The sequence below is a fragment of the Cinclus cinclus genome, chromosome 5 (assembly GCF_963662255.1).
Source record: "Cinclus cinclus chromosome 5, bCinCin1.1, whole genome shotgun sequence".
Taxonomy (NCBI): Eukaryota; Metazoa; Chordata; class Aves; order Passeriformes; family Cinclidae; genus Cinclus; species Cinclus cinclus.
Genome location: NC_085050.1, coordinates 27,214,432 through 27,238,913, shown reverse-complemented (window position 1 = coordinate 27,238,913; position 24,482 = coordinate 27,214,432). Strand labels below are relative to the sequence as shown.

The following is a 24,482-nucleotide window of genomic DNA, read 5'->3' as shown; positions in this document are numbered from 1 at the left end:
ATTTACGTAAATCTTTCACTTGGATTTTAGGCAACTGTCTTTCTTCTGCGCTCTGATTGATTTTTCTCTCAGAGGTTCTCCATGGCATCTTCCAGTGAAAATCCACTTTCAAAAGCCCCACTGAAGCTCAAAATAGAAAAATCAAGTTTAGTGAAGTAGAAATGACATCATGTAAAGTCACCTCACATCTTTTTCAATTCCTACTTTCCCCAAACATCTACCATTTTTGGTGATACTCGGTTCTAGTTTTCATTTGATCTTCCTAGAGGATTAGTCTCACCAACACCATATAAGTAATTTGAATAGGATGAAAAGTCCTGCATCTGTTGAATGACTCTTGTTGAATAAAGTGATTTTTGTGTTTAAAAGTTTACAGGGTTAGGGCTCCATTCAAAGAAGTCACCTTCTTATTCTCATTGGTACCACAAATGTCCCTCGTACTGCACTGCACTGCACTACAAGCTGCACTGAAGCAGCAGATCCTGCAGAATTATTCTAGCTACCAAGATTATACTGAACCAGGCAAAGTGCTGAAGGATGTGTCCCATTTAGGATGCACAGTGTAAAAACCAAGATCTCACTGGGATCACTCAGGAAGATGAAATTTGTCCATTTGAAATGTAGAGCTCCCTGTGGATGAACTACAGTCACAACATGCAAGCTCCTTGCTGCCATCTGCTCTGTTTGATGTGTGCACTCACCAGGGTTGTGTTTGAAGGGTCAGTCCCTCTCTTTACTTCCCTCTCAGGATGCTGCAGGGGAGAAGGAGGCAGGGGACATGGCAAATGCCAAAGGGCCTGCAGAGGGCTAGCATTCATCTATCTTGGCTTAGATGTGCTTAGGGAAAACAGTAGGTATTTGTTTCCATAAAGCTCAGGCACCACAATAATTTTCAACAATGAAAGCAGCCCGCCCCCTTCCAAACCACTCACTTAATAGCAATGACTGTGCATGAAAACTGAGCCCACGTGGTATTGCAGTAAGCTGTAGCTGCACAATATCTGGCTAAATTTCAGAAAAGTCACTTGTTAAAATCAATATAGGGGCATATTTTCTACAGATGCATTTTGGAAGCTCAAGTAGGAATGCAGAAAATATTAAAGTGAGCTGCCGGTGATTTTACTGTTTTCTATGGATCCTGCAACCATTTCATGTACATAATTTTTAACTTACCCATATAATTTAATTTTCTTTTTTGACTACCTAAACTGCTTTTGAGGCAAACACTTCTTGATGGTCATCCAACCCGTATCAAATTCTTTCTCTTCATATTCAAACCCAACAAAATCATCATCACCACAAATAAAGTTACCAAAACTGGCTTTTTTAGCAATAGGTACCTTTGGTTTTCACTAACTATCTGTCACTATCACAGAAACCTTACATGCAGCCTACTTTCTGCAAGGTCAGTAGTTGAACTCACTGACAGAGTTCCCCAAATCACACAGCAATACCAATGACCTGACCTTCAGTATGATGGAGGTGGGGTATTAATGAAGGCTGCCAATATTCTGGATTAAGAGCTCATAAGAATAGCCAGTGCAGTTTTTATTTGCATGGTGCTGACTTGCTGCCACTTGAATCACTGGAGTCTTACTTGACTTTTCATGGATTTTATTTATCTCTAGGAAAACTCTGGCTTCTCCCATTCTATCTTTCTGTGAGCAACAGGGGCGTAATTTCAAAGGACATTACACTCTTTCCCCAGTACAGTAAAACAGCTGGAACTGCATTGCATGCAAAATAAAATCACTGCTTCATTAATTTGGTCATTTGTGGACAAGCTCCCATGCAGATTTGCAGGGAAAGAGGAAAATGTAGCATGTAGAGGTACACATATGTATATGCATGCATAGTTATGTACACAGCTCTTTGTTTCTGTTTGATTATCTACATACCTCTCTTTACTAATCTATCTCCTCCAGAGGCTGTATACTCTGTGTATGGATAATGCATTAATGTGTTTATTTTTCCCAAATGACTACCTCACAAACTTCTCTTTAACAGTCACTTGTTAATAATTTGGCTTAAAAGATATAGTTCTGGTTGGAGAGGGGGGTCACTTTTGTTAAAAAAATGCAACACTCGGTGTGAGAGGGCAGTGGCTACTGCCCTGGGGAGCATCCCACGGAGGGGATGTGAATGCTGACGGGTGGGAAGGGCAGCTGTGGCAGGCTCTTGTTGGGTCCCATCAGCTGGGATGTGGCCAGTTGGGGTGGTTGGGTACATGCTGCATGGTTAGGGGACTCCACCTTGTGAACTCAGAACTGATGCTGCCAGACCTGTGCTTCAGGTACAGTTGCTGCCAGCGGGAACATGGCTGTGTCTCACTGGCAGTATTTCATATGGCTACTTTGGGATCATTCTGTTAGGGGGATTTTAAGAAACCCCAAAAAAACACAATGAAGCGCCAGACGAGGCTGAATTTTACTGCTGAGGCCCTCCTGTCGCCGAGCAAGGAAGACGGACAGCTCCCGGTGTCCGTCCAAAGGGGAGCATCCCCGTGGGATGCGCAGGGGGCCCAGGGGCCGGGCCGGGGGCGGGATCGTGCGGGGGAGGGCGGGGGCTCGGGCCCGGGCCCCGCCCCGGGCACAAGAGGGGCGGCGCCGCTCGCCGGGGTCCCGCAACCCCGCCGGGCGGTGCGGGGCGTGCGGAGCGCCTGGGCTCGGCTCGGCTCGGCTCGGCTCGGCTCGGCTCGGCTCGGCTCGGCTCGGCTCGGCTCGGCCGGACGAGGCGCGGCTGCCGTCGAGCAGAGGGCTCGCTCCGCGCCCCGCAGTCCCGGCGGCCGCGGGATGGAGCTCGGCGCGGCGCGGCTGCTGGCGGTCCTGCTGTGCCTGGCTCCCGGTAAGCCCTCGGGGAACGCCTCCTGCCCCGGGTCCGGTGTGTCGGGGAGCTCGGCGGGACCCCGAGGAGTTGGGCGCGGGGATGCCCGGGTGCCACGGAGGGCGCGGGTGCGGCTTTTCCTATGGATTTGTCGGGGCTGCTTGAGCGGATGAGGCAGTGCGAGTCCCCGGGTGGGACGGAGCGCCCGTGGCTGCGGGTTTGCTGACCCCTCCTGTCCTGTCCTCTTGGGCTCTCCTGTCCGGCCGGCTGGTGCTGGCCCGTCGGAGAGGGCTGCCTGCCACGGCACAGTGTCCTGCTCCCTTGGCTCCAGCATCAGCTGGCGTTTCCGAGAGCAAAATGTCCCTGGAGCCGAACGCGGGAAACCTGTCAACGGGGGAGAGCCTGCTCGGAATGCAAGTGATTAAAGCACGGGGAAATGCTAGTGACATAGGGAATGTCCCGGTCTGGCCGCGCTTTCTTGTTGCCCATTGAAGCCGGCCGGGCTGTCACGGCTGGGGCTGCGGCTCGGCCCGGTGAGGAGGGATTCCCAAAGGTGATGGCAGCAGCTAGGGAAGACTGAAAATCTCTCCCTGTGGTACTCCCAAATGTTGCGGAAGCTGGGCTGGCGCCTCAGAGCAAGCGCCCCTGGGTGCGATGCGAGCCGCTGTGCCGATAGTCCGATACTAATACAGCTTTGCCTAACTGCTTAGGAAGAAAGAGATAAACTTAGAAAATCATGGCATAAAATAAATTCATGGGCTCTCACATTTGGGACAAACTGTAAAATAGTTTCTTTGCATAATTCATTGATCGGTAGTCTCAAAGAAGTATATTCCATTTAATATAAGGAATTTTGGTAATCCCCAAGGGAGTGAGATCATCAGATGAAGGTTCACTTCGTTTCAATGTCCCACATCCTCTTGTTAGACCTTGAAGTTGGCAATGCAAGAAAACAGGAACTCCACCCTGGCTGCCTGAATTGTGGTGCTCTGCAGCTAGCTCCTGACCATCTGCCTTTGCTTCCTGTTATGACAGAATTTTTGAACTTTTTGGGATGTGTGAAAAATCATGATTTACCCTTCGCCGCTAAATAGGCGATGTGAAAGCGTCCAATTAAAACCTGCTGCATATCCCTGTATATAATACTTTTCTGATTGAGTAGCGTTTACTTTATTTATTTGGTTTATTGGAGGGGTTTCATATATGTTTTTGCAGGTTTATTTATTTCTCTGGATCAGCCAACCCTTAGCATCCAAAAAGATATCCTCACAATAATGGCAAACAACACACTAAATATTACTTGCAGGTAAGGACAAGTCTGTTCAGCGTGATGTTGATGATTGGTAATTTATGTAGTAAGCTTTTGTACAGAATCACATGTGATATAATCTCTCTCCGGTTATGCCTCCTGTTTTTTCTCCACTCCCTTTGTGCCTTCTGCTTCACTTTTACCTGACAAGTTTTAGAAATTACATGGGAGGGTTGCAGCAAGAGAGGGCTGGGGCGTATTGGGTGGCTGGGAGGAGGAAGCATCGGCTGTGTCCTTTGGTATCCTGCTGGTGAGCCATACTCTCAATGCTCTCTTTGGGGTACTTTGTCACTTCAAATTCAGATTTTGTCGCTTTGTCACTTCAGATGCAGAAGAATGTAAATCTCAAGTAGCTTCCTTGTAGCTGTTAACAGTAGATTGTGTATGTGAATTTGTCCTGTATGGTTTGACACTCTCTCTGTGTAAGGGGGTGAAGCTCGTCCTTCTCCATAGCCATGGAGACTAGTGGGGTTGGGGTTCATATCAGAAGTGTCTGTTCCTCCAACATTTGCTTTTGCAGCGGTCAGAGACCACTGGAGTGGTCGTGGCCAAGCAAGCAGAGCAATGCTGGGAGGCGGATCTCCGTGACAGACTGCAGTGATGGCCCCTACTGCAAGACACTTACTCTGAGCAAAGTCATTGGCAATGACACAGGGGACTACAAGTGCCTTTACAGGGACAACCAGGCAGCTACTACCATTTATGTTTATGTTCAAGGTAAGTGCTTACACCGATCTCAGGTGTCTCTTTCCCTAGCATCAAGAGAAAAAAGGAATATCAAATGTCTCAGAACAGTATTGATGCTAAAATTTATTAATCCTAGCATTTTTGATCCTATGAAATGTTCTTCTTTCTTTTCATGTTGAGTAATTAAATTCAGGTATGGTAGCTGCCTTTGACACAAAAGCCTTTGTACCTGTAATTCTGAACTGAGCTGCCATATACAGTACATGGTCGGCTGTTCTCTACCCAGAATTTAGCATACATATCTCTGCTGAGCTCTGAGTCTGTCCTCATGAATGCAGAGCTATTACTGACCTCAGTGGGAGTTTCATATGAGAGAGGATTACAGAGATTTTGTATTTGTAAAAGTTACAGATCCATTCCCATGTACGGTTTGTACTGATACCATTAAAAAAAGCCCTAAAAACCACTCAAACCTCAAAACATAAACTTCCATACGTTTGCTGACTCTGGTGGCAAAATCTATGTAGGCTGTAAGAGCTCAGTTTTTAGCTGAGTGTCACAGACACTCCAAAGCCTCCAGTTATACACTCAGCTTCAATAAGTGCATTCACTGAGGCCTCTGCCTTTTTGCACTGATTGCTTCACCCTCGTTTCCATATACATCCTCTTTCCTCTTTATTGTTAACTTGTAGTTACTATTTTGAGAAATGAGATGTAATTAAGTACATGACTTAGCTTGTTTTATAATATCATGGTTCTATTTTTTTGGTATTTTGGTCTGACTTTGAAAAGGATGCTCCCCTTTTTCCCTGAAAAGGGGAGTCAGTGTAACATGTCACAACTTTTAACTGGCATTTCCTATAATACTTATGCAAGGAAAGTCACACTAGGGTAAATTAGTTTTTTGTTAGCAAAAGGACTGCTGTAGCAGGAAGCCATTCTCCAAAGTGCACTTTGCTGCTGATAACTGTTTTGAGAATAATGATATTCTAAATCTGGGGGGTGGGGTGTCTATAAAAGCATGTACCTTCCCTATTTAGTCTCATTATTTCAGTGCTTTATGATATGAAAAACAATAAAACTGACTTGTGAAAAAATAGACAGGGAAAGAAGAAAACTGGAAAAGTTTTCTCCATGATCATGTGATGAGCAACACCCACTTATCAATTGAATATTATTCTAGATTACAGATCGCCATTTGTGACCTCAGTTGGTGATCAGCTTGGCATTGTATACATCACTAAGAATAAAACTGTGGTAGTGCCGTGCCTTGGAACCGTATCAAATCTCAATGTGTCTCTGCATGCGGTAAGGAAAAAGCCTGTTAGTTTTTCAAGAGTTAGTTGAAATCGCTGTGGCATAACTACGTTGTTTGAAGTATAAATACTTCTTTGAAGTATAATGCTTCTTAAAAACTTCTTTCCATCCTTGTGAGTTTTATAGCTTGTGATTAAAAGATGAGTACTGTACCTGTACTCCTCTATGGCACTGCACTCTCAAAGCATGTACTAATTCCCAGAGCTAGGATGCTAAAATGGGGGGCCCTGCAGTTGTGTAAGATGCTGGAGGTGACAATTCAGGGTTGTTTGATTTTTGAAATCTGACCATGTGTTTTATCAATATTCCAAACAGAAATATCCAGAAAAGATATTTGTTCCTGATGGTAAATCCATTTCGTGGAATAATAAAAAAGGCTTCACTATACCCAGTCATTTAATCAACTATGCAGGCATGGTCTTCTGCGAAGCTAAAATAGATGATGAAAGCTACCAGTCTGTGATATACATAGTTGCAGTTGTAGGTAAGCCAGAGGTTTTTATTTCTCTATAACCAATGTTCTTCTGCTTTCTACAGCATACTGAACCAATTACATTTGGTTGGACACTAGGTTATTCAATACTGACAATACAGCTAATGCAAAATAGATGTTGAGATTTATATCACTTTTCTTTTAAATGCAGGGTATTGTGTTCTTTCTGGTTAATCGTTGAGATAAGTGCTTCTATTTTTAGTGTTTTACATTGATGCTAGGGATTTAAAATTTTTTTCTTCTGACAATGCAAACCTTTTCCCTAAAATCCACAACGTCAGTCACAGCTGAAGGAAATGAGAGGCAAGCATCCATCAGCAGCAGATGAAAAGAAATTGCTCTGAGGGGGTACCAAGGGAAGGGTGGATCTGAAGGTCTCACTATGAGCTGGGTTGTCTTGTCCCCCTAAAGACCCATTTCTTGACTCTCACAGGTTTTTGTGCTTCCCTGGTACATTTTGTCAGCTGTTCATCAAACCCCAGAAATAACGTGATAATTCTATGGAGGCTTAAGCCTGAGCTGAAGCTCAGCAGCTGTTTCTCTTTCACCTGAGGACACAGTGACCATTTCAAATATCCAAATGGCACCAAGGCAGTCTCTCCTGGCTTGTCAGGAAGGCATAGCAACCCTTCCCTATTTACTCTCTGCAGAAGGCTTTTACTTCTCCACCAAATTCACAAGTCCTCATTCTAATTTGGAGGAATTTCAGAATATCTGTAGAATTTCTGCATTCAGAATATTCTGCTTTGAAATATTTTACTGCACAAAGTAAATTTTGAATAATTTACTTTTAATTTACTTTTACATTTAAAAGGGAATGTCCCACCATTATTCTTGATAAAGTTCCTGCTTACTGCTGGAATGGGTATATATCTCCCTTAGTTTTAGGTCTCACAAGGATAAGAAGAAGGTGTCTGAGGCAGAGGAACTGTGTGAGTCACTGTCTTTTGCTTGCTCCCACTGCTGGAGGGGCTCTGATCAGATGCACACATCCTGCTGTGTCACTGTCTGACACGGGTCTCAGCTGGGAAGTGCTCAGGAAAGGCACATCACTTCTCTCCAGGCTCCTTTGGACACCCGTTATTGTGCTGCGCTGGGGCATCAAGGGGCTTTTTTGTAGCTGGGGTTTTGGTGGGAATCTTGCTGAATTCAGCTGGGAAATGTGGTGCTGTGTACTGTAAAGAAACCTCTTCTTACTCCCATATTTCACATGTGCCTTTGTCTTTTTCTAGGGTACCGAATTTATGACCTGACAATGAGCCCACATGACGAAGTAGAGCTGGCAGTGGGAGAAAAACTTGTTCTCAATTGCACTGTAAGGACAGAGCTGAATGTGGGAATCGATTTTAAATGGGACTATCCTTCCATCAAGGTAAAGTTGTACTAACTTACAGGTGCCTTCATTCAAAAGCAATTTGATTGGTTTAGATATAATGTCACTTCCCCCTTTAAAACATTGAGAAAAAAGATGGTAATACACAATGAAATTTCTGGTATATACAAATGTGCAAGGGGTGACAAAAGGAATAGCAGTGGCATTTCCAAGCATCTCTGTTTTTTGTCTATTACAGGAAAAACGTGCCACTATTAGGGATGTAAAAACCACTGCAGGAGAAGTAAAGAAGTTTGTGAGCACCCTCACCATTGACAGTGTGTCCTTAAGTGACAAAGGTCGATATACTTGTGCAGCATCCAGTGGTCGTATGAACATGAAAAACAGCAGTTACTTCGTTATCCATGGTATGACATTTTCCACTTTGGTTTTGTTGGTTGTTTCAGATTTGGGATTAATTACTGGGATGCAGAGGGCACCTCGATGATGAATCCAATGACAGAAATGAACCAAACTGCAGCTACAATATTTCTCTTGCAACTAGTATGGGATTATTTTTATACCACAGCCTTAATTAATAATAAGATTTTAAAGGATGTTGTATTTTACTGAAAGCTCTAGAATCCCACCGGAAAGTGGGCAGTAAAATAAACTGATTTCAACCTCTGACCCGCTTCTGCATTGACCTCCTTAAGGTCCTGTAAAACTCTATTTGTGTAGGTGGCTTTGTACAAGGGCTGCCTGTTCTCTTGGTGAACTTAGGCTAGATCTTGGTGGCTCTGTGACACAAAAGTCTGGGTCAGCATGAATGAAGCTAAGGAAATAAAACTTTCAGCTTTCACATTAGGAATGGATGAATCAAATGGAGTTTTGGTTGTACGGAAATGAGGCAAGGGAAACAGCTTTGGCTAACTGAATAGAAAAGTACGAGGCCACATCCTACAGCCTTTTCTCAACCCCCTCTTGGGCACAGCCCCAGCTCCACTAACTTACTTACAGAAAAAAATTACCAGCATGAGAATGGTTCATTTTTAATCAACGAGTCAGACAAAGAGGTTTATATTTTGAAGGAGATTGTTTTTCCTGAGGTCTGATTTCAGGGGCCAGAATATTAATGGCACTTGCAAAGCGAAACAAAAGCTTTCAAACTTATTGTGGGCATAATGATTCAAGATATGCTGAATTTTCTCCTGAGTTCTTTCTGTTCTGCTCTTCAAGAGCCAAAATGAGATCATATCTTATAGTGAGTATACCAGATACTAAGTCTAAAACATCCTAAATCTTAGTCAAAAGACTAATTTAATCAAAAGGCCAATCACTGTCTTATGTCTGAATGCAAGTTTATAACTTATAACAAGTAATGTAAAAACTTTCTAAGTACTCTGTGACTGCAGTGGTTCAAATACATATTTGAGAATAGTCTACGAGTATTTAGCTTTATCACACTATAGTTTTGAATAGTCTAATTTTATGATATATATACATACATATATATATATATATATATACATATATATATATATATACAGATCTGACAGTTGGCACACTGTCCTGAGAGCTGAGTCCTGTCTCTGCTTTCCAGAGCTCCTTGGTGAGGGAACTGGTCTGTGCCTCTGTATGAAGGAAAGGACTAGATTTTCATGGTGGCATCTCTCCAGAGCCAAGTTTGGAGCCAGCTGTACTTCAGCAGTGACCCATAGTCCTGTCACTAACTTCTATTTGTCATCTTGTTAGGTGCTAACCCAAATGGGAAGCACTTTTGCTTTGGTCCATGAGAAAAGACCATTTAGTTTACTTCCTTTTTTTTCCCCCCCAGAAAGTCCTTTTATTCACCTGGAGAAAATGGAGAATGTCGTTGAGACAAGATTAGGTGACACAGTCAAAATTCCTGTTAAGTTTAAAGGATATCCTCCACCAGAGGCTAAATGGTAAGAAATGGGATATAATGTGTTTGAAAAAATGAGCTATTCTTAGTTAAAGCAAATCATTAAATATTCAAAATGCTCTGTATTTTCTTCAGGTATAAAAATGGAAAAGCCATCTATGCAAATCATACAGTTAAACTTGGCTATGCATTAGTGATCACTGAAGCAACTGAAAAGGACGCAGGGAATTACACGGTTGTCCTTACAAACCCCATTAACAAGATGCAGAAAAGACATACATTTACCCTGCTGGTGAATGGTAAGTAGGGTAACAGAGATGCCTTTCTTTCATGTTCATCCTCAGTCTCAATTCATCCCATACCTATGAAGAGTTAAGTACTGAAGAACAGTCCTTGAACTTCGCCCCTAGGAGGGCAGAGGTGTCTGGTGTCTCCTGCCTCTAGGATGTCAGTCAAGAAGCTGCAGACTCTGGGTGTTGGTGTTGGTATGATATTTTGTGTGTGGTTTTTTGTTTTGTTTTGGGTTTGTTCTGTATATTATTCTTTGCCTCTGTGTCCTGCTCTTTTCCTGCCCTTCTTGCTGGCTCTGCTTCTGGAGTTCTCCTCCACCCCACTCCATCCTGGCCCTGTCCCGCCTCACCCATCCTTCCTGCCCCACACAGGCTATCCCTCCTCTTTTGCCCTGCCCTCTACAACCCTCCTCCTCCCCTACCTCCTCCTTTCTGCTCCCCAGGAAACAGCCTATGCTTTGAAGACAGCAGGTCTTGGAAAGGGCAGCAAGGCTACGTGCAGTGGGATCAGGACGGGGGAATAATGTGCATTTAATGGCTGGGAAAGGTGGTGAGAGTCCAGGAACTGCATTTTAAACCATGGAGTATTGAAGGGGGATTTTGCAGGAGATGCTGAGTATCCTGTTCCTCAAAGTGTTGGGCAGGTTCACTGCTTCCCCACATGTCCTTGAAGATGCTCTGTGTTGCGCTCGTCTTGGGGCATGGTGTGAATTGGTCACCACGGGTCTAATGCCTGCACATGGGGGAGCCTGGAGCAGGAGGTGTGACCTGCTGCTCTCTCCTGCAGTGCCTCCCCAGATCGGTGAGAATGCGCTGATGGCCCCCATGGACTCCTACAAGTACGGCTCGACGCAGGCGCTCACCTGCACCGTCTACGCCGTGCCGCCAGCCAGCACCGTGCTCTGGCACTGGCAGCTGGAGGAGGAGTGCACCTTCAGCCCCCAGTGAGTGCCTTGTTATCTTCTGCAGCCTATGTAGGTCTTGAGTAGGATATTTGTGTTGGACTGGGGTTTATTTGGTGCCTCCCTCATCCAGGCTTGCTACTGAGTGCAAGCCCAATGGCCAATGAAGAAAAAGACTGTTGTACTTAATTTGCAGATTGCTGCAGGCAGGCTCTGCAAAGGTCATTGTTGTTGGCGGAGGTGAGGGCCACCCTCAGAGAGGACCCAGCAGAGCTGGCATGTTGGTGTCGTGCTCTCCTGAAGGGTATCTCATCTTGCACAGGATCACAAATGCAGCTGTTTGCACGCCCTTCCCTCAGATCCCCCTGTGGGCTGCAGGCCCAAAACTCCATCCCAAACAGAGGAAATTTGCTGTTTATGCTAATTATGTGTCCTTGTGGTGTTTTTTTTCTTGTGCTCAAGTGCTGAGTGTGATGGTGCTCTTTATCTGTGTGAAAGTGTATCTTGGAGGAAGTGCACTGATTGATGTTGGGGAATGATAGAGAGAGTGCCTGACTGAGATTCACGCAGCTTCCCTTATCTGGGCCTGCCATAAGCCCAGATTTCCTTTAAAGAAAAAAAAAAGGCCAGAGTAAAAAAAAAAAAAAAAAAGGCATTCTTCTTTCCTGTTGTTGTTTTTAAAATGATCCCACTAGTTTCTTCCTTTGGTGCCTGGTTGCTTCCTACACAATGGCTACTGTCCTCAAGAAATTCTTGTAGGGAGTTCAGCGATTTTTATGTCTCTCTGTCTTCCTTTGAACTAAATCAACTTGAATCATCCATTTATGAATGGAGGTTTGTTTCCCAGAATAGCTGCTTTTCTCCAACCATCCCAACTAAGCTGACACAGGCAGATTAATTGGGAAATTCACCTTTAGGCTTGGGGGTCCTTTATTTTAAAGAGCATTAAGGTCTCAGGAGGTTATAGGGTGAAATTTAATAGAAATATTCCAGAAGCATATGCTTCCCTCATAGATGCAAACTGTGGCCAGGGATGCATCTGACTTACAAAGATCTGCCTATTATAAGGAGAACCCAAAATACCTCTCTTGAAGGGCAAAATTTCTCTTATCTAATGCTTAAGTCTCTACTTATATTTCAGGAAAGTTCGCTCAGGAGCTAATCCATATGCATGCAAGAAATGGAAAGTGATCTCAGAGAGAAAGGGTGGGAATCAGGTTGAAATTAAGCACCGAGTCGTTACTATTGCTGGGAAAACAAAGGTGAGCACATTTTCTTTTCTCTTGCCCGGGGATGATTAACCCTGTTCAGCAGTCCACATGTCTGGAAATGCATCACTAGAGATGAGACTCTTCACCTGTTGTTAAACCTGGGGATCTGCTCTCAGCTAGGTAGGCAAGCTCCTGCTGAAGCCAAGAGGTAGAAATACACACTCGTAGGTCCTTTGAGCACTCATCCAAAGTGAATCTCCTCTGAGGAATATAACTGACTTAGATTTCAGTAACTACCTTTTAGTGGTCTAAAGTTAGATGAGTTATTATTACCGATTAATTGTAATGGAAGTTGGAGAGACTGAAAGGCAGAAAAAATTGTGGGTGCAGCATTTTTTAACACTTATACCAAAGTCCACCTTCTGCTTCCTCCCATTTCCTTTTACCTGATTTTTACACACTGAAGGACAAAATGTAAACTTCAGAAGGAGACTGGTTCTGCCATGCCATGGATTTGCGCTTTGGAGGGATTTTTGGTTGTGCAGATATCTGCAGAGCCCTTTGCTGAGCTGTTGAGGTGGTTGGGCATTACTTTAGCACTGATATGGTATGAAATTGCTTGATTGTTCTTTTGTAGACTGTGAGCACCCTCGTGATTCAAGCAGCGAATGTGTCTGCTTTGTACAGATGTATGGCTACAAACAAGGCTGGGTCAAGTGAGAGAGTGATCTCCTTCCATGTGACCAGTAAGTGCACCCTGCCAAGGACAGCCATGTTAAATTAATGTAATTTTGTCTGTTTGCTAATGAAAGGCACTTCAGTGATGTTACCTGATTCCTGCCCTTTAGGAAATCCTTTAATTCTTTCAAATTTTAGGTTTACTTAAGGTTTTCTTTAGGCAGTCTTTAAAGTTGCTACTAATTTCAGCCAAGTGATTAGCTCTACTTGCATCAGTGGAGTGGCAGGCCAGTGAAAGTGATTCAAGATGGGTACTGTTGGCCCAAGAGTGAGTACTGTTGAGCTTTTGCAGTCACTTAAAAGAGCAACAGAGAAATAACGGTACTGTCACAGAATGTGAAAAGATGTACTGTAAGAACTAAGGCAAAAGTGTTCAAAACCAGTGGCAAAGGGCTTCTGTCTCCTTAACAATCAGTCCCCATATTCACATGCCCAAATTTTATTTCAATCCAAATCTAAAAATGGACTCTAAGATAGTGCTGAGAATCGTCTTGGGTTGCTGTAAGTTTCTACAGGAAACGTAACTGTATTCATTACACAGTCCTTCATTTGATCCATTTGAATTGTATTGCTTTTAATGAGATTGTATTCCTTAGATAATTGATTAGTTGACTGGCTGATTTTAATGATCTCTTTCAGTGCTTCTTTTCTTTATTAGCAACCAGGTAGGATGATAAAATCTGTGTTTCCAAAATGACTCTTTCAGGTTAATGTTAGCCACAAAATGCACAATCAAATAGGAATTTCTGTTACTATTTTAACTTGCAGGGGGTCTTGAAATTAATCTCCAGCCTCAGAATCAACTGACAGAGAAGGATAACATGTCCTTACGATGCACAGCAGACAAATTCACCTTTGAGAAGCTGTCATGGTACAAACTCAGTGCTCATGTTTCGCAGACTCCCTTTGGAGGGCTGCCCATGCCTGTTTGCAAGAACCTCAACGCTCTCCAGAAGCTGAATGAGACAGTTTCAAATACCAATGGTGAAAATGTCACCTTAGAGCTCATCCTTCGCAACATCTCCCTCCAAGATGGAGGGGACTATGTTTGCATTGCTCAGGACAAAAAGTCTAAAACACAGCACTGCCTGGTGAAGCACCTCACTGTTCAAGGTACAGATCTCTTGCTCTGAAGCAAAATGAGTGGTTGTGTATGAAAACAATTGCAGTAGTGGCAGTTTTTGGTATGTTAGGCTTTGCATGTGTTTGGTTAATGGTGCACTCAGTTTGTTAAATAGATTTAAACCAGTTGTTGTAACACACACTTCTGGGGCTTGTCCAGGCAGCAGGGACTGTTTCATTAATACCAGTGAGGGAACACTGACAGAGCCACTGTAATGTGCAAAGAGATGTGTTTGGCTTCTGCTGAAGTAATGTGTTTAGTTCAGTAACTTTTCAACTTTACTTTTCAGAACACATTTTTCTCTGTAGCTGTATATGCATGTGTGTATTCACAGCATTAATGCTGTTGCTTTGTGTGACTGGCTCTCGAGTTTGGAGTAGTGCCTATAATTTACAACTGCCATAAGTGATGCTGGTATTCAGGCACAAGCAATGTAAGCTGATAATCAGTTACCTTTTCACACAAATAGTGATGACTTTGCTTTGGGACCTAGATGTCTAGGTTGATTAGGCAGATTCAGGAAAACACTTATGCATGTTCATGGACTATCTTGAATAGACATCTAATGGACCAAAAGTGTCAAACCCCTCATAAGGACCCTGGACGCAGAAATCGAGGGAAGCAATTTCTCAGTTACTCCCTCTTCCCTGAGCAGCCTGAGCAGTTACAAATTAAATCAGCCAAAGTAGGTTATTTCAATACTCTTGACATTTTCTTGGCTATTACAAGTTTTCCGTGTCATGTAGAAGTTGAACTATAATCTTAACATGAACACTGTGGCTCTTGGAGACTTTGTTACTGGGACATGAACCGCTACTACTGAAAAAAAAAAAGATCTTTTTCTTTATAATCAGTAATTTTACTGTGTTTTCAAACCAACAGAGCCCATGGCACCCACACTTGTTGGAAATCTGGAAAATCAAACAACAAATATTGGTGAAACTATAGAAGTGTCATGTGCAGTGAATGGCATTCCTCCTCCAAGCATTATGTGGTTTAAAAATAACGAGACACTTGTGGAAGATTCAGGTGAGGATTGCTCATTTGCTATTATCATTAAAAGGCTTTCTTTCAAGGGACTGCCTGCTGATTTTTACCATGAAAAATTTCATTCTGAATTCTTAACAAAAAGTGGCATAAAAATAGCAAAACTAAGAGTCGTAATTTTTTTCCCAGGTATTGTTTTGAAAGACAGGAACAAAACACTAACCATCCGTCGAGTGAGGAAAGAAGATGGAGGGCTGTACACCTGCCTTGCATGCAATGCCCTTGGATGCAGCAAAGCAGTGGCTTTTTTTTCAGTGGAAGGTTGGTGTTAGCTTCTTTCCAGATTGTGCATGAAATCTTCAGAATAAGTAGAAGGAAAATCTACCAGGTATCCTGATGGGAGATCTGAAAATATACTATGAAATTTGTGAAAAGTCCTGACCATTCCTATCAGGCTCAAACTGGGTGCTATCATAGCTATCATACCCCAGCTGTTAAGGTTGATGCTTTCTTCTCCACTATGCTGCTTAGAGCTTTCCAACAAAAACTGGATCTATCTTACTTGTGGTTGGAAAGAAAACTCTGCCAATCTTCGTTATGTGCAAACCCATACAAGAGAGCTATGTAAACGTGCAGATATCCTGGGGCATCTCTGTTGTCTAGGTAACACAATTATCATACTATATTTTTTAGCTAAGTACCTAGTACCTTTTTAAATTATGTCATTGCTTTCACAGCATCTAAACAAAACATAGTGAAGACTTTTTGCAGTCTATTGTGATTGCTGTCCAATTTCAGTGAAACAGGGAGTGATTTTGAGTTGGAGGACTCCAGCCTTGGTCTGCCACACTCTGAAAGCAGCATTTGTGAGACCCATCTCTCACTTGTTCCAGTCTTATTATGGCACATCAAAATACAGGTTGCAATGGCAAGCAATAAATGATAGCAAGAGGTTAGTCTGCAGTGTGGGTAGCTGCGACCATGATGGACTTTCCACTAAGAGTGGCAGCAAGAAGCCTTAAACTAAAAGCTCCTTGCTCTTGATATTAGTACATTTTCATACTTTAGTCACTGAGCCCTTCACAAATATCTGTCTTTAAAGTCAGTGTGGTTGTCTGATCCATGGCATTAAGGTAATTAAACCAATATCATGTTATTCTTATCGGTCCTTTTAGGGTATTTAGATGTCAGGCAAAAATGTTTACATAGGGTGGAAATTATCTGCAGATGGCATCGATGTAGATTTCAGCTGATGTGGTAAATATGGTCGGGACGTGTCTGTAGAAGTCTGAAATCTGTGTAGGACATACTATTTCACTCCAAGATATTTATAGTGCAGCTCATGGGGATCATGCAATAGAGTGTGCTGCTGTGTAGGACAATCTCTGTGGTGCAAGGGATGAAATACAGGAGTGTGATATGGCAAACAGGGGCTGAAGAAGAGAGCTGTGTCTGTGCACCAGAAGGTGTTCAAATGGTATCTGATGGCCACTATTTTACGGGAAGGGGAACATTGCAAATAAGACCTTATTATCATGTGTTCTTGTAGAACCACATTTTTCATGCCCCAGCTGAATGATGTCAAGAGACAAGAGAGAGATTGTTCTCTAGGTCATTCTCACAGCTCTTTATTTTCTATATGATGGGGGTGTTTTTCCGATTTCTAAAGAAAGAGTAATTAGTTTTCGGTATTCTAAAACAATTATTTATTTCCAAAATTTGTGTTTTACTTTTTTATATTTACCAAAGGTCCAGACACTGTCCTTGGAACAAAGTTGATGCTGAGAGATGGGATGGTGTATAAAACAGCATGAAACTGTAATATTCCAGCATAAACCCCCAAGCTTTTTGTTTTGTTTTGCTTTCGTTTCCTTGCTCCATGTTGCACTTTAAAACGAACCTTCAGAACAAGGACTTCTATTCTTTACTTTAATGAATGAACAAAACAAATATGCTTCCAACTATCACTCAAATATTCATTTATTTCTTCCCAGGCGCTGAAGAGAAAACAAATCTGGAGCTCATTATCCTCGTTGGCACTGCAGTGATTGCCATGTTCTTCTGGTTGCTTCTTGTAATCATCCTCCGGACCGTTAAGCGGGTAATGAAAAAATTCTCATACTGTCCTATCAGCACTGGTCTTGCATGACAAATGAGAGCTGACTTGGGGCCTTTTGTGTTGCTTCTTTCCATTGTTCTTAAATCAACAGACACATTTTTTTCTCTCCATGCCATAACATTCTTGCCTGGAACCAGGGGTGCAGAAATTTGTTTTTAATTGAACAGGCTCTTGCAAGGGAAAAAATGCTTCCTTTGGTTCTGTTTATTAAAAAAAAAAAAGAGAGAGAGAGAGAAAAAAAAAGTGCAAGTAATTAACAATGACCACACTCATGATGACACAGTGTAGCAAAATGGTAGCCTGGCATTTCTGGGAACTAATGAAATTCTCTGAAGTGAGAAAATGGCATTTTGCCTGCACATTGCCAGCAAAAAAACTGTGCAACTGCAACTAATACAATTTTCCAGGCCAATGGAGGGGACATGAAGACTGGCTACTTGTCAATCATCATGGATCCAGATGAAGTCCCTATAGATGAGCACTGTGAGCGGCTCCCATATGATGCCAGCAAATGGGAGTTTCCCAGAGACCGGCTGAAGCTAGGTGAGCTTTCATTGCATGAGCCATTTAGTGATACTGCAGCCAGCTCTATGCTGGAGAGTGCTTCAGATCCTGGCTCACCACGGGACTGCTCTGCTGCATGACCCCTGGGTGGGCTCTCTGTTCCCATGGGATATGATACATCCTGTCTGCATTTTAAGTCCTCTGTTAATTTCTGCTTCATGAACTCAATTTGGAGTAGCTTATTTATTCTACAACTTTTGCATGCTGTGCCAAGCACGTGTTTGTGTTCTCACTTCAAGGTAAACCTCTTGGACGTGGAGCTTTTGGCCAGGTCATAGAAGCAGATGCATTTGGGATTGACAAAACTTCTACCTGCAAAACAGTGGCAGTGAAAATGCTGAAAGGTAAAAATAATGGCTAGAACTTCAACATGAATATACAATACAGGGATATTTGTCAACACTATAACCATTGTACCCATTGTTGTAAAAGTTTGACTTAATGGCTGTTATCATGAAGCAATGATGAGAGAAAGTACATGCCTTTCCTTCATTGACAACTGGAGCAATGCAGCTGTGATTTCCTAGCCACTGCTTTATAATTCTGCTTAGGTTCAGACTGTAAAGTTGCTCCTGCAATCAATTTGCATGTGTCCATTTTTGCCTTATGCATCCTCATTGGAAGCTTTCTGCAAGTCTCAAAACAATGGCTTAGGCACGCTCCAAACTGAGTTGCAGTTTAGAATAGCTTTCTCCTCACTTTAAATCATATTATACTGCCTCACATTTGCCACAGGAAAGTTGAAATGTGTGGTTCCCAGACACATTGTTCCTAAAGACATAATGGGGCAGCAAAATGAGGCTGCAGCAGCTGGGGGCTGTATTCCACCCTGCGCTTTACTGGCACAGCTGACACAGCCTACCAGCCAAAAAGGCTCCTCACTTGATGGGCTGGATACATACCAGAAGAGAATGGGGAGAAAGGCAAAACCTTTTTGTCTGTAATGCTCCTGACCCTGTGTTGCTTTACCTCTGCAGAAGGGGCAACCCATAGTGAGCACAGAGCACTTATGTCAGAGCTGAAGATACTCATTCATATTGGCCATCATCTCAATGTTGTCAATTTACTTGGAGCCTGCACAAAGCCGGGAGGTGAGTAACTTAGTGGGTGAGAAGGTGCTAATGAAAACCTTATTGCTTCCATTTCTACTGCACAGACAACTGAAATTCAAAATTAAGAATTGGGAAGAGTCGTTTTTTGTAACAGACACGCACACACATGCACACACACACAAAAATCTGATAAGAGTGAGCAGGTCCAGTGGTGGAATAAAGGTGAAGTAAGGGTGGAATAAGGGCCTTGCAGCTCCATTCCTTAGTTGTTCTATTACTTTGCTTTTCTGTACTTGAGATCCACCTTTATAGTGAACAGCCTATGTGTAACAGACTTCTGAGCTGAGTCTAATACCAGATTTAACACGTTACTCTTACTTTTGTCACCAGCTACAGGGTGACAACAAGTTGGGACTTCCCCTCTCTGTCTTTGGATGGACTGTTGGTGCCTGTGCATGGGTGTGTAGGAGGGGAGATTGCCATTTGGAGTCCAGCTCTGTGTGGATGAACCTCTTTCACTTTGTAATCAGGGACAGATGTTTTGTTTAGCAATCCAGTACTACAAACTAATTTGGAAGAAATTCAATGTAAAGTAACTCAGTAATAATTTTTCAGGGAAGCTGACTTGTTGGCTTACTGTGGGATGAAAATTTAATTTGTAAAGTTCCATGACAAAAGTCAGTAGTTGAAGGAAACACAATCCATAAATATTTATTTCCTTGTTTATTCCATAATAAAATAGAGATGGCCAGTATGTGGAACCTAGGATGAAAACTTATCACTCTAGCATATGCCTGTATGAAGTAAATTTGAACATGAAATACCATATTTAGATTGTACATTAAGTCATCTATGTCTGAAACCAAGTTTCATGTTTTAAAGTTTTAGAACTTTAATCACCTGTAGAAAAATGCGTGGATAATCACATGTGTATTTTATTGCAGGGTTTAATTGCACTGAAGTTCTTTCAAATATTTATGTTGCATCCTTACAATGTCAATTAATTTGGCTGTTATTGGTATTTCAAATATAAGCACACCACTATACTTTTTGACATATGAAGTAAGGCCCATGATTTTCAAAATTATGTGCTTTGTTTTCTTCCTTTAAACAGCAGAAAAATGAATAATTTCAGTGCTTTTTATTACTGATATTTTTAAAAGCCTTTGGCTACTGGAATGCTCTTTGAACTGTATGTATTTCTACATACAGATAAGGTGGGATATATCCAATGGTCTAATGAATTTTTGCTTTATGTGTTGTACAGGCCCACTCATGGTGATTGTGGAATATTGCAAATTCGGAAATCTGTCAGCTTACCTACGGAGCAAGAGGAGTGAATTTGTCCCGTACAAGGTAAGGAGTCAAGGTTAACAGAAGAATGGTGTTTGGTGGTTTTTTTTTTTTTCCACACACAACATTTCTTTTTCTAGTGCAGACTGAAGCGGCAGTCCCTGGGGACACTGAATGTCTTAGTACTTCTCATGGGAATGAGAGATGGCAAAGACATCAGAGGTCATTTAGTCTTTCCCCTGGCCCCTGCAATGTAGCTGTTTTGTTATTGTTAGCTTAAAATGTGCAAAGGAACTGGGCTTCCACTATTTCCTTTGGCAGACTATTCTACACTTGGCTGTATCTTTCAGGAAGTTTTTTCTGATTATCAGCCTGAATTTTTTCCTTTCTTAGTTAAGCTCCAGACCACCTTAAATAACTGCACTCCTTGCTTAGTGCATATATCCATCAGATATCCATAGGCATCTGCTGTCACATGATGATATGTTCTGCTGTCCCCTTGGCTCATTGGTGAACGAGGCTATACGTTTCTTCTGCTGTTAATAGTTTTGTATAATTGATGTAGCTCATGAGTTTACATTCAGCTTTCCACCTCCTGAGTCCTTTGCATAAAGGACCTCCATCACAGCACCCTTTCTGCACCCTGGTTTGAAAGAAGTGGAAAGATGGAGGCCAGCATTTTCAAACTCATTTCTGGGCAGCTCTGATAGGAGTCTTGTTTCTGGAGAGCATCCGTCTGGAGGATCCATGCGCTCTGGGGGTCAGATTGCTGTATGAAGAGCTTGGCTGTGTGTATTTAGGGCTCGGGGTCACCCTGGGGACCCCACCCTTTTCCACCCACAGCCAAGAGGGAGGCCCCTGGGGTGTACTCTGCCATGTTGGTAGACTTGAATCTTCCTGCAATTTCTGTGTTTAGAACAGAGCTTCTTCCCACTCCCTATTGGTGCTCTAGGGGCTTATTTTTCTTTATACTTGGAGACATTGTTTACTACTTTATATTGGCAAAGGCAACTCACTGCATCTTCTTGTGAGGTAAAAAGATAAACAAATGTCTGAGAGGCCTTGAAGGAAGAGACAGGGTTTCATGAGAGTGCTGACCCTTGCTTACATAAGCAGTGGGAATAGTATTTGGCAGTGTTAAAAAAAAAAGCCCTGCCAGGGAAAAAAATCACCAAAACAAAGCAGGAGAAAATAGAAGTGTTTTGGAGGACTCCTGTGGGGCTGGATTCCTCCCTAGAGGCATGCAGTGGCTTAGGGGAAGAAGGAAATAAGTCGGATTTTGATGGCTGTTAGGGTTTTTGGCCAAGGCAGAGATTTAGCAGCAGGGTCTTTGCAACAGCAGGAGGTAAAGCCATAGAAGAGAGGCTGGAGTGTACGAGAGGGTTTGGCAGCTTCCATCCATGTGTGTTTTACAGTGGGGAGCACCAGGGGCTGAGGACACCAGCTCCTCAGTGTGCATTTAGTCCCCATTTAGCATGTGGTGGTGTTGCTGGGGTTTGGCTGGGAGGCTGGGAAAGCAGGAGAAAGTTGTGCTGTGGAGTGGCAGAGGGTGCTCCAGCTGGTGAGCCTGCATGGCTGTGGTTTTGCTGGTATTGTCAGTGCACCAGCCAGGTGCCCCAGGCAGAGCTGGCTTGGAGCAGAGCAGCTGACCATGCCTTCACTGGGCTGCTCTCCCTGCCTTCCCCAGTGACCTCAGCACAAACCATAGGGAGCATCACTGCTTCTCTGGTAGAAGCTTCTGGCATGCTTTCAGCTTCTGATAAAAGTTTCTCACCCTCCCCTCATATTTCTAGACCAAATGTGCCAGATTTCGTCAGGGGAAAGAGAACTACGTTGGTGATGTCTCTTCTGACCTGAAGCGACGGCTGGACAGCATCACAAGCAGCCAGAGCTCAGCAAGCTCTGGCTTTGTGGAGGAGCGGTCCCTAAGTGACGTGGAAGAGGAGGATGGTAGGATACATCTTCTTCTGGTGTTGGAGCATGTGTCTGTCACTGGTGGGGCTGATGAGGGACATTGGGGACTGTGTGATTTCCAAAGCTCCCTCAAAACTGTGTGTGGGGTATTCTCTGGATGACCAAAGTTCCTGAGCTGTGGATTATCTAGAACAGCCCAATCCCAGATAATGTCCTGTATGAAAAGGGTCTGTTTTTAGTGTGAAGCTTTTCCAGGTGTGTCTGTTTAACATCCCAATATTTTTGGGAAAACCACAGAGTACAAACTCCAAAGGCAATGCAGAGAGGGATGCACGAGCATGCTAACTGAATTTCCTTAACGTTTACCCAGAAGCTAAATACTGTGAAATGCTATTTTTTTTATTCACTGCTTATTAGCAGAGAGCTTGCTTTGCCTTCCCCCTGCCCAGGTGGTCTGTCAGGAACAGGAAGCCTGAATTATCCACTTATTCAAAGCCTCCCCGGGATGCACATATCCTCTGCAGTGGTTTCACTGATGCATTTGCCATGTTTTCCTTTGGCAGATGCAGCACAAAATGCTCAGTGCTGCCATTTCAGAGGCCGCTAATTTCACCTAGGGGTGGGATCAGACTAGTTGGGAGGAAAGCCATAGCTCTACTGCCTGTACCTCTACTACTGTCATTTATGGCAAAGAAAATGTAGATATGTGAACTGATCTTGCAGTTTCAATGCAATCTAATAGGTAATGTCACACATGTACTTCATGCATTTCCACACCATCTTGGTCCCTTTCCAGTACTCCATGGTGTAAACATCGACCCTTTGAGCTGGGATGTTACAAAAAGTATATAGACCTGAAGCAGCCCTTATGGTGAAGGTTTTAGCCACCAGTGTTGTAATTCTTGGTAGATGTCTGCCTAAAATCAAAAGCTGAGCAAAGTCACAGAGTTACTTATTTCAGCAGGAACTAAATGCCTGGGTATCTTTGCATATTTGAGTACATTATTCCTCCAGGTCACTAGATTATGAGGTTAAGGTTCTTCTACATTAAAGCAGTGGGCTTTTCACCAAATCAGTCTTTCTCCCTATGGCGTATTCTTTCCTAGTCATAAAGACTAGGTGGGGCCTCCCCCTCTTTTCTAAATTCATCTGCTGAAACCACAGAAAGATTTACTGTCCTAGGAACTTGTGAGGTGAGTTTTGGTTGTTTTTCTTTTGGGATTGTTTCACAAATCTTTCCTCTGGAAATAAGCAAGGACACCTAGTGTATAACCCGTCATCTCAAAGTTTGTTTTGCACAACACTAGTTTGATGCAAAATGGGTTTTTAGTGAAAATTATATAGTTAAAAAAAGTGCTTGATTTGCTCTTCCAGTCCTGTGTGGCGTAAGGTTTGGATGGGCTTTTACCTAGTAAGCAGTTATTGGGGAAATCAGTGACAAAGGGCATGTTTGACTGTCATCTGATTCTTTGCAGCTGGTCCTGAAGACCTTTGCAAGAACCCTTTGACCATGGAGGACCTCATCTGTTATAGCTTCCAGGTGGCGAGGGGAATGGAGTTCTTGGCTTCACGCAAAGTAAGGAACTTCTCAGGAAGAGTGGCATGTTATTTATTTGACTGCAGGAAGTAATGCTGTAGGTCTATAGAAGGAAACAGTATGTTCATCTTTGGACTGGCAGTCGTCTGCAACATTTTGTTTTTGCTCTGAGACATACCCAGATCATTAGTACTACAGAGTGAAACAGCCCGTGCATTTATTGACACAAATGTTAGTGATCTGTATAAGGTTTATGGGCCATCAGTTCATAGAAAAATGGTTGGGTGATTGGAGGAGGGGAGCTGACTTATAAGGACAATTATAGGAATTAGGGACAAATCCCTGGTAACAGGAGCTGAACAAGAGTAAAGGATTTTGTTCTGAGAAGGCTGCTTGTACCTTGTGTGCTGGGATTGGAAGGGCAGTGTGCGGAGAGACAGTATTCAGCTATGAAACTTCCTGGGTGACTCCTTGGAGAATCTCTTGCTGAGGACACCCTGGCAGTCAACAGCACCTCACCCTCATTTTGGCTTTTTAGAAGTATTTTCCTGTGGTTTAAGCCTAAATATGTAGAGCACACGTTTCAAAAGATGGCAATTCCAGCAAGAGTGAGGAATTGCCTGCAGCTGTATAGAAACAAAAACTGCTTAGAAACAGGGGGAAAAATAGAAGCATTATTAGAACAGCACTGCTCTTGAGTGCCAGCTCTTCAAGAGCAGACTTCAGAGTATTTTTCTTAAGACATACTTTTGTCTGCCTTTCATATACATCCCAATGGATGTGTATGATATATTGATACCTGCTTCCAGAATCTGTAGGTTCAATCCACAGTAGAAGCAAATCTGTAGCCACTTTCAGAGATTTTTTTTACTTCAGGCTATTGAGGCTTGAGTTTTGAAGTGTTT

At 43.0% G+C, this 24,482-nt stretch overlaps 1 protein-coding gene across 2 annotated transcripts in view; it reads left to right on the top strand.

The window, feature by feature from the left end:
* Nucleotides 1-2,792: 2,792 nt before the first annotated feature.
* KDR (kinase insert domain receptor) overlaps nucleotides 2,793-24,482 on the top strand; it is a 29,289-nt gene continuing 7,599 nt past the window's right edge. Inside the window, exons 1-22 of one of the 2 annotated variants that reach the window (XM_062493519.1) lie at nucleotides 2,793-2,842; nucleotides 4,028-4,129; nucleotides 4,653-4,849; nucleotides 6,003-6,127; nucleotides 6,452-6,620; nucleotides 7,862-8,001; nucleotides 8,201-8,369; nucleotides 9,779-9,890; nucleotides 9,983-10,146; nucleotides 10,925-11,081; nucleotides 12,181-12,301; nucleotides 12,888-12,996; nucleotides 13,757-14,101; nucleotides 14,994-15,140; nucleotides 15,288-15,419; nucleotides 17,093-17,199; nucleotides 17,625-17,760; nucleotides 18,021-18,125; nucleotides 18,759-18,872; nucleotides 20,101-20,189; nucleotides 21,920-22,076; nucleotides 23,516-23,616. In XM_062493519.1, coding sequence (XP_062349503.1) covers nucleotides 2,793-2,842; nucleotides 4,028-4,129; nucleotides 4,653-4,849; nucleotides 6,003-6,127; nucleotides 6,452-6,620; nucleotides 7,862-8,001; nucleotides 8,201-8,369; nucleotides 9,779-9,890; nucleotides 9,983-10,146; nucleotides 10,925-11,081; nucleotides 12,181-12,301; nucleotides 12,888-12,996; nucleotides 13,757-14,101; nucleotides 14,994-15,140; nucleotides 15,288-15,419; nucleotides 17,093-17,199; nucleotides 17,625-17,760; nucleotides 18,021-18,125; nucleotides 18,759-18,872; nucleotides 20,101-20,189; nucleotides 21,920-22,076; nucleotides 23,516-23,616 — 3,048 coding nt within the window. Of the gene's footprint in view, nucleotides 2,845-4,027; nucleotides 4,130-4,652; nucleotides 4,850-6,002; nucleotides 6,128-6,451; nucleotides 6,621-7,861; nucleotides 8,002-8,200; nucleotides 8,370-9,778; nucleotides 9,891-9,982; nucleotides 10,147-10,924; nucleotides 11,082-12,180; nucleotides 12,302-12,887; nucleotides 12,997-13,756; nucleotides 14,102-14,993; nucleotides 15,141-15,287; nucleotides 15,420-17,092; nucleotides 17,200-17,624; nucleotides 17,761-18,020; nucleotides 18,126-18,758; nucleotides 18,873-20,100; nucleotides 20,190-21,919; nucleotides 22,077-23,515; nucleotides 23,617-24,482 lie in introns of both variants that reach the window. The other variant, XM_062493520.1, reaches the window with a different exon arrangement.